Source organism: Chironomus tepperi, unplaced genomic scaffold, assembly GCF_022539635.2.
Source record: "Chironomus tepperi strain 1889 unplaced genomic scaffold, CSIRO-AGI_Ctep_v1 contig_161, whole genome shotgun sequence".
NCBI classification, from domain to species: Eukaryota; Metazoa; Arthropoda; class Insecta; order Diptera; family Chironomidae; genus Chironomus; species Chironomus tepperi.
Window position 1 is genome coordinate 1,435,731 of NW_027226283.1, and position 10,584 is coordinate 1,446,314.

The following is a 10,584-nucleotide window of genomic DNA, read 5'->3' on the forward strand; positions in this document are numbered from 1 at the left end:
TTTTCTGTTTTCAAGGGGGGCCAATATATGAAGTTTTTAAAATAAGTGAATATTGATCTAATATTGGAAAACAATGATGAAGTTATAAATTATCAAAAGAAGTAGTTGATTTTATAAATTCTTAATAGTTCTTAAGTCTTTCTGAATACTAAAAATCTGAAGAAATATAAAAAAATCTGATTAAATCTTAAATTAGTAAGAAAAAATTACAAAATTTCAAATAGTGATCCCCCCTAAAGTAAACTTTTACATTTTGTTCAAAAAAATGTTATTCAAATAATTTTTTAAAGCTGCAAGATAAATACAATATAAAATAAGTTAATAATAGTATAAACACCAAATATAGTCTAAAGAGATTATTGATTGATAAAAAGTTTGGCATTTAATATTGTATTTTTAAGGTATTTGATAAATATTTTTTTTGGGCAGGGACATGAAAAATTGTTTAATGTTTTGATTGAATAAATAGACATAATTCAATTGAAGACTATTTATTCTCATTAAAAATTTAAAATAGTGCATTGTTTAAATAAAACTAGTGCTATTTGACTAATACAGTGTGTTAATATGCATTTTTATATTTTTCAGCTCTGAAAAATCAATAAAATGTCTAATGAAAGAGTGACATTAGCGGATGCTCTATCTAATGTGGAAATTTTGGATGAAAGACCATTACCAGACGAACAACCGTAAGGATCAATAAATTAGCATTATTTAGTTCTTTAATTAACAAAATTAATTTCATTAACAGATTAATTGAAGCATCAACATGCTCTATTACTTATCAGGCGAATTTTGATACCAACTTTGAAGATCGCAATGGATTCGTTACTGGAATAGCAAAATATATAGAGGAAGCAACAACTCATGCAAATCTGGTAAATACCAATTAGACCGTAAAAGCATATCTATCTATTACTTTTAATTTTCTTTGATGTGCGAATGAGTCATGATTATTAACAATATATTAATCATTCTTATATTTATAGAATATCCTGCTAGATGAGGGTCAGAAACATGCTGTAATGCTCTATACATGGCGATGTTGTTCACGTGCAATTCCACAACCAAAATCGAATGAGCAACCAAATCGAGTTGAAATTTATGAGAAAACCGTAGAAGTTCTTGCACCGGAAGTCAATAAACTATTGAATTTCATGTATTTTCAAGTATGGTTTACCATTAAATATTTTCATGTCACTTATTTTAATAGAAACTTTTATCATTTTAGAAAAAAGCAGTAGAAGTTTTCTCAGTTGAAATTAAACGATTGTGTCATGCTGAAAAACGAAAAGATTTCGTGTCTGAAGCATATTTATTAACCCTTGGAAAGTTTATAAATATGTTTGCAGTTTTGGACGAATTGAAAAATATGAAATCCAGTGTTAAAAATGACTATTCAACTTATCGACGTGCTGCACAGTTTTTAAAAGTCATGTCAGATTCCCATACATTACAAGAATCACAAAATTTGTCAATGTTTTTGGCTACACAAAATAAGATTCGAGACACAGTGAAGGACACATTAGAGAAAATTCCTGGATTTGAGGATTTGATTTGTGAAGTTGTGAACATTTGTGTACACATGTTTGAACAAAAAATGTATTTGACACCGGAAGAAAAGCATATGCTCGTCAAAGTGTGTGGTTTTGGATTGTTCTTAATGGATTCAGAAATGTGCAACATTAATAAACTTGATACGAAGAAAAAACTAAGATTGGATAGAATCGATCGAATCTTTAAGAATCTTGAAGTTGTTCCATTATTTGGAGATATGCAAATTAATCCATTTAACTACGTTCGAAAAAGTAAGCATTTTGATGCAAGCAAATGGCCTCTATCGACATCACAAGCAATTAGCCCGCAAGCTGATATTATGGTTCATTTACCAAACATAAGAGAAGAGCATGTTAAATATATCTCAGAATTGTCAAAATATAGCAATGAAGTAACAACAACTTATACATATAAAGAGAATCATTCAGATTCTGAAAATCGCGCAGTAACTGACCTTGCACTTCGTGGATTACAACTATTATCAGAATGGACAAGCGTTGTTACTGAACTTTACTCTTGGAAATTATTACATCCAACAGACCATCACCAAAATAAAGAATGTCCATCGGAAGCAGAAGAATATGAAAGAGCTACAAGATATAATTACTCTTCAGACGAAAAGTATGCATTAATTGAAGTAATTGCTATGATTAAAGGATTACAAGTTCTAATGTCTCGCATGGAAACAGTCTTGTGTGATTCTATTCGCCGTCACATTTATTCTGATTTACAAGATTTCGTTCAAATTGTATTAAGAGAACCGTTGAGGAAAGCGATTAAAAATAAAAAGGACTTGATCAGATCAATTATTATGTCTGTTCGTGAAACGTCTGCTGATTGGGCACGGGGTTGCGAACCTCCTGATGATCCAGCTAATAAGGGCAAAAAAGATCCTGACAATGGCTTCCAAATTAAAGTTCCACGTTTGAATGTTGGACCTAGCTCGACACAATTGTATATGGTCCGCACGATGCTTGAATCATTAATTGCCGACAAGTCAGGTGGTAAAAGGACATTAAGAAAAGATATTGATGGACCGTGTTTGAGTCAAATTGATCAATTTCATAAAAGTTCTTTTTATTGGACATATCTGATGAATTTTGGCGAAACTTTACAAAAATGTTGCGACTTATCACAATTGTGGTATCGTGAGTTCTATCTGGAAATGACAATGGGAAGACGTGTAAAGAAATGTACTGTACGACATCAGCATAACGAGGAATGTAATGATTTAATTACAATGGAGAAGCGCATTCAATTTCCTATTGAAATGTCAATGCCATGGATTTTAACAGATCACATTTTGCGAACAAAAGAACCGTCAATGATGGAATATGTTCTATATCCACTTGACTTGTACAATGATTCAGCACTTTATGCTTTGACAATATTCCGAAAGCAATTTCTTTATGATGAAGTTGAAGCTGAAGTTAATTTATGTTTCGATCAATTTATTTTTAAATTGTCAGAGCAGATATTCGCTCACTATAAACAATTGGCGGGAAGTATATTTCTAGATAAACGTTTTCGTGTCGAATGTGAAGTTCTTGGTTTTAATTTCCAATCATATCCAAAAAATAATCGATATTCAACATTACTAAAACAACGTCATGTGCAATTATTAGGAAGATCAATAGATCTCAATAAATTAATATCACAGCGTATTAATGCTGATATGCAAAAGAGTTTAGAATTAGCAATTTGTAGATTTGAAGCGTCTGACATTACTGGTGTAGTAGAATTAGAAGCTCTAATGCAAGTTAATCGTTTATGTCACAAATTGTTAATTAAAGAAGGACTTGCACTTGATGACTATGAATGTATGCTTAATGAGGCAAATCATAATGTTTTGGCTCCGTACGGGAGAATAACACTACATGTATTTGACGAATTAAACTATGACTTCTTATCAAACTATTGCTTTAATGCTGCAACAAATCGTTTTGTCAGAAGTAAATTACAAATATCCGGTCAACCAGTTCAACGCGAAAAACCTCCTCAAATGTTTCATTACTTTTTATGGGGAAGTAAACAACTAAATGCTGCATACTCAACTCAATATGGACAATATACTGGCTTTGTTGGTATTCCTCATTTCCGTGCGATATGCAGACTTCTTGGTTATCAAGGGATAGCTGTTATTATGGACATTATTTTAAAAGACATTGTAAAGCCACTCGTTCAAGGCAATTTACTGCAATTCACCAAAACATTAATGAACGCTATGCCAAAAGTATGCAAATTGCCGAGATGCGACTATGGATCACCAGGAGTTCTTGAATATTATCAAGCTCATTTGATTGACATAGTTCAATATCCAGACGCTAAAACAGAATTCTTCCAATTATTCCGTGAAATTGGAAATTCAATTTTGTTTTGTTTATTAATTGAGCAGTGTTTGTCTCAAGAGGAAGTCTGTGACTTGTTACATGCTGCACCATTTCAAAATATCTTGCCTAGACCGCACTGTAAGGAAGGTGAAAAGCCCGAGGCAAAGCAAAAACGTCTCGAACAAAAATTCGCCTCATTACAAATCGTCCCAAACATTGAGAAATTAGGTACGGCTAAACAAGCACTTATAGCCCGCGAAGGAGATTTATTGACACGTGAACGACTATGTTGCGGATTGAGTATCTTTGAAGTGATTTTGACAAAATTCAAAACCTATTTAGATGATAATGTTTGGATTGGTCCACCCCCTGCAAATGGTGTAATGCATATTGACGAATGTTCTGAATTTCATCGTTTATGGTCTGCTCTTCAATTTGTTTACTGTATTCCTGTCGCATCTACCGAATATACTATCGAGTACGTTGACATTTGTTTTAATTACACTTAATATTTGTTTACTAATGATTTTATATTTAATTTAGGGAGCTTTTTGGCGAAGGCTTGCATTGGGCAGGATGTGCCATTATTGTCCTTATGAACCAACAACGAAGATTTGAAGCCCTTGATTTTTGCTATCACATTCTAAGGGTTCAACGAGTTGACGGAAAAGATGGAACAGTAAAAGGAATCAATTTAAAGAGGATGGTCGATCGCATTCGCAGATTTCAAGTATTAAACTCGCAAATATTTGCTATATTAAATAAATACATCAAAAATAGTGAAGGAGGTAAGTTTAACTTAATTTAGGTAAATAACTTGATTATTATAATTGATTCAATTTTTTCATTTTTCAACAGAATCGAATGTAGAGCATGTACGATGCTTTCCACCACCAATAAGTCAACATGCTCAAGGAAGGAATCAAAAAATTTATGATTAAATTATAGTAGTATTCACTAGTTATATGTATGACATACAATAATACTTCATAAATATTAACTCGTATTTTGCTTTTAATTTTTTTAGCATGCCTATTATAAAATAAGCAAATTAAATTTATTTAAGACCTTGATTTGTTCAAGATTATCCATTTCACATACTATATAACTCTATGTAAAATCCAAATTATATTAAAGGCATTATAAACTTTTTACATACTTCCATTGATTTTAATTTAAGCCTAAAAATGTTCTTACTTCTAAATTTATTTTACAATATTTTTATTTACATTTACAGTTTTACAGATTTTATGGATCTATTCCGATAATTCGTTGCTAAACAGCCACTTAAAATTCAACGATTTAGAAAACATCGTCTTGTTTCGGACACATTTCTGTAAATTTTGTCATTTTAACTAATTCAATATTTTTCTTTGACGCTGCTAATCATGAACAAAAATCACGCAAGACTTGAATTTTCTTAGCTAATTGATTCACTTAGAGGAAATAAATTTGAAATCCAAACACGTTTCTGTTTTTCCTCGTAGCATCAAAACTGCTTTATACTCTCTCAACAGTGAAATATTGCGAAAACAACAGACATCATATTCTAGTGACATTTTATATACAGAGCAATTTTTCCTTATTTTCATTATTTCTGACTGTCCATAAACATGTATTATGAAGCTAATAGGTTTTGTGACCACCTTAGTCTTTTCCAACACATAGCTGTGTTGTGGTTTCCCGCAGACTACCCTTTGTTGAGATTCTGCTTAAATAAGTATGAAATGCATGTACGCGTAGGAATCGAATTACAAAATGTTGTATATTTAAAAGCAGCCGAAATGAGAATAATGTGAACCGTAAAACCCTTAAAATTGTGTATAAAAGGTTAAATACTTCTAATTAGTAAGACGATCCTAATGTAATTCAGAGTTCTTAGTTTTGTCTCGAAAGTTTATGAGCAAGGTAGATTCAATGAAGACAATAATTTCATCCTTAATCGAATCAAATTTCACTCAATTGCTCAAAAATGGAACTGACTGTTTTCATTACATACACAGTAATCAATAAAGATTATTGATTCTTCTTATTAATATGAGAAAAATGCGCTTAGTCATTTAGAAAAAACCTAAAAAAAAAGGAAACGACGGTATTTCATCCCTTCCGTAAATTTTCGTGTTTGGGTTGGAATAAGCACGCTACTTGATTTTCGAAAAAAATTGTGTCATATTCATATCAATGACCATGTTCTGACTTATGAAGAATTAAATTTCACAGATACAATGACTGAAGGTAAAAAAAAATACAGATTAAATTTCCTTTGGGCTATAAATAGTACATCAACTAGCTACTCATTTAACATTTTACGAGAATATATGGAATGAATCAGAACTCCCAAGAGAAGTAAAACAAAAAAAAGTCATTTTGCGCACAATCTCAGCCTATATTTTTCAACATTTCCCCTGTAAGTTTTTTTGATACTCTATATCGCGAGAGCATTTATGTCATTTAAAAGGAACCTTCTGCATCTCGTGGCATTTGCATATATTTTGATGATGCATTGTTACTGAGAGTTTTCGTAAACTAGGGCAATCATAAACAAATAATTTATGGTTATTGACTATCTCAGAGATTTTCTAATTACAGATCAATATCTCAGGAGAATCAATTATAATCTTACAACGTTACTAATCAGCATTTGAGTACATTTTCATCAAATGACATTCCAATTGTCCTGCCAATTATAAACTTGGCAGAGGTGTAGTCAGAAATTTTAAGGGTTTTCAAATTTTTGAAGACGGATTTTTGATTTCTCATCCAAAATGTTCAGTAGGGTTTGACCCCAAAAACCCCACATTGGCTATGACAATTGTGTATTGTAAGGGTAATCATCTGAATAAATTTAATAGGCACTAAATGTTTATGTTTAGACTTTTTACTTTACAACTCAGACATTCAACAAGTTTTACGTAGTCAGCATTGAAAAATCTCTGGTTTACCTAGTCACAATCGTAGATTCATTTAATAGTAATTTAATTATTATGCAGGACAATCAGTATCAAGTGTATCTTAAAATCGGCTTAATTTGTATCTAATTGGGGGAATTTTTAGCAAAAAATCTCGCCTTTCTATGTCAAACATTTCAAATCCGATTATCCCGGGCTTTTATGCTGCTTTGAAAACATTTTTGAGATTCCTAAAATATTTCCATCGAGTAAAACAAAATGCCAAATGAAGGTCTACCTAACTGCAGTCGTTATTCTCGTAAAATTATGTAAATTAGAGATTTTCATAAAACATCTCAAAGGATCGTCCTTCCTATACATCAATTTTAATTCAATAAAGAAGAAATTCATCACGAAGTTATGATGTTCATGCAAACTTTTCTTCATCCGTTATACAATGGTCTACAATGTTTAACATCAATAATTTACAACAAATGATTTGGTTACTTGTTGATTAATTCGATTTGAATTTTTTTTACCGAGCTGCATGCACTTGATCCTGATAGTAATTATAAAATTCTTCGTAAACATGGCAATGGCAATGGGAATGTATGGCATATTTAGAATTTTGAATCAGTCTGTATGAAATAATTTCCAGACATTTGTGTTTGGATTGTCGAATGATGCCGTTTTGGAAAATAATGAAGTCAAGAAATTTCTGATATCTTTAGGGTATAATTTTGAACTAGATAATTCATTGTAACAGGCAAAATCGGAAAAACCTACATACTGCAATTACGAAACTCAACTAATTAAATAACAATTGTAGCGAATTTATGGAAACATTTTTATTGATATTTGGTTAAACAGGATGGGGGAACTGTTGAAACTTTTGCGAATTACAATTGAATCATATTACGCCTATAGCAAAACCTGTAATTTTTCTTCGATTGGATACTTATGTAAATAATTTTAAATCATTTAGGTATTTAGAATTAAATGATATTTTGATATATTTATAAGCAATCGGCTCACCCCATGAAAACATGTATATATTTGATGACGTTTTGATTACTTTTTTTTACCGTTCTGAAGATCCGATTTTCATATGTACACATCCGATAATACTTCTCCTATATCCTATCCATAGAAGAATAAAACATTAATTAAAATCATATTTCATAATGCAATATGGCTTTTTAATTTAAAAATAAAACATAGCTTACAACATTATTGATCAGCAATTGATGTATATGTAAGCATAACAATGGTATAGGCTTTAAATGTAAAAGGAGAAAATAAAATTGTACTTAAAAGTCAATTTCAAAATTTTGGCATTAGTACTGATGGCTTTTTAATGATCAAATTAAAATATAAATCTTTTAATTCGCGAACGTGAGATACAAGATACAGAATTTTAATGCAGAAAGGAAATGTATATACCTACTAAATGTTAATTAATGTATCAACCCTTCTTCTAGTATGTTAATTGTTTTTTGTTCTTCTTTTAAATTTTCAAGATTGGCGAAGGTAATATTTCCTTTATTTATATTATTCTTACATCAAATTTGGCTCATTAACTTTTCATTTCACTTGTTGATGACATTAAGAAATGAAGCCTTTATATTCAAAGCTTCTTATAGTATTACTTAATAATTTACCAAAAAGGACTGATTTTCAAGGGAATTCAATCTGTTTTTATTATATTTCCCTTCGGATGGAAAATCTCATTGTATATTTCAGTTTTATTTTTGTCTGGAAGAAGAAGAAAATCAACGTTAATGACGAGCACAAACTTTAATATGTGTTCATTGAAATAAGCGTATACATGAACATGTGGGTAATTCCAGAACAGCATTAAGACATGTTCAACAAAAAACTTTGACATGTGAATGACGAGTGACGTACGGTTATTATTATTCTTCACCTATTTTGCTCAGACTTTTCACTTCCAATCATTTAGAAATGTATCAATTCTATATCAGGAGAAAGGTTTTCATTTACTTTTGGGCATTCCATTATGAAGTCCAATATTCAATGATAAAATGTATAAGTGTGGGATCTGTGTCGCAAATTGAAGAATTTTGAAAGGAGTGTTAGGGATCCTCCCTTAGACGTCTCCTAATGCTGGCTCTATCACTGACTTCAATCTGTAATCCGTTAGGGATCCTCTCCATGCACTTCTCCTAGCCATCCTTAGTAACTCCATTACTGATTAGATCTTCCTCTTCTATTGTTGGTTTGCTTGAAAATTATATTAGAGTGGACACTTCCGTGGATGTTTTTGAAAATGTTTGTGGAAGTTAAAATAAAATTTGTTCCTCTTATCGGTAGACAGTTTTGCGTTAGATGAGAAGCACTAACTTCACTTTATGAATTTTCAAATACGTAGATGAGTGATTCATACAAAGTAAAAACCAAATGATGAGATTCAAATTCACCTGAGATAAAAAGAATGAATGTAACTTTTATCCACCGCTATTTGTTATCCAAAGAGTTACCCATGTAGGAAAAAATTCTAATTAATGAAATAAACTTTATAATTTCTACAAAAAGATTCTTTTACTTTCAAAGAAAAGATTTTTTTATTTTTTTTGAAAAATATGTACAAAAAGGGAAATTTTTTCTGCCTATATAAAGAATTTCTCTTAAAGTATAAACATAATCGAAAAACTTTTCGAAAGTTTTAATGGATAGCCTGAAGCATCACAATTTTCTTGGTCACATTTGCTATTTTTGAAGATTAAATTTCATTAATTTGATTTACACAATAATGAAATTTATAATGAGCCTCAGCTTGCTTGTTTTTTGAACATTTTTTTCCATAATTGAAATATTCAGCATAGTAAACTAATTAGGTCGAAAGACAAGACTAGATAGATTGGATTATAATTATTATTATTTGTTTTTAAAAAAATTAAAAAATCATAATTTAGTTAAATTTAATAAAACCACATTTTTATGATCGATTGAATCATTTTAAACTTCATCATTATGTAGGATTTCATGCCTTTGTATTTTGAGATTATAATTACGATGCAACAAAATTTTACAAGTCGCTCATAAATGATCCCATTTTCCCTATGTCTATAAATGCTACTATATAATGAATAAATTCTTAAGACAGGTATACCTTTAACAAATGTTTGAACTTTTAAAAGTTTCAAGGGAATTTTTAAGGGTAAGATTTATTTAAAAAATCATCTGTTTCCTAGCTCAAAATCGTCTTTCTGCCCACCTGTGTCTTCAAAGATTCTCCCACCAAATTTCTTCATCAATAAAATTTACAATTTTTTATTATTATTTTTGAACTGAGAATAGGAAACCCTTCTTTATTAAATATCCCAGGAATTAAATTTTAAAAAATACATATTTTTAAATTTGATCTTTTACGAAGGGTTTCAGTAAACCATAACAATTTCGGATAACCTGATATATTTACCCGAATCATTGAGGAAAATCTTTAAATAATTTTTACAACAATCAATGGCGTTTTTCTATAGTAGATACACTCTTTTGTGAACCATTGTATACAGATACCCGAGTGACAAAAATGAAAATTCCCCGTCAAAGCTCTTTTATTAACACCAAAAACTCCTTTATTATTGCATTTCTTTCAAGCACCTTTACTAACGGAACCTTCTTCATTTGTGTTGCTCGGGATTGTATACGAGCTCACGCACATAAAATCGTGCATAAAATTCAATTCACATTTTATTTGCAAATAAGGTTTCCAGATTGTCTGATTCCTTGTAATTTTTCTAAATACGAATGAGCTCATAGCAAGAAAATAGCAGATCCACATTTAA

General features: G+C 30.5%; 1 protein-coding gene across 1 annotated transcript; it reads left to right on the plus strand.

Annotated features, from left to right (window-relative positions):
- Window positions 1–264: 264 nt before the first annotated feature.
- On the plus strand, window positions 265–5,066 carry Cyfip (Cytoplasmic FMR1-interacting protein Sra-1). The gene is made up of 7 exons (XM_070637305.1): window positions 265–401; window positions 589–689; window positions 752–878; window positions 990–1,169; window positions 1,232–4,365; window positions 4,431–4,675; window positions 4,746–5,066. Exons 2-7 carry the CDS (start codon window positions 607–609, stop codon window positions 4,826–4,828), a joined length of 3,852 nt encoding a protein of 1,283 aa, XP_070493406.1. The 5' UTR covers window positions 265–401; window positions 589–606; the 3' UTR covers window positions 4,829–5,066.
- Window positions 5,067–10,584: the final 5,518 nt, after the last annotated feature.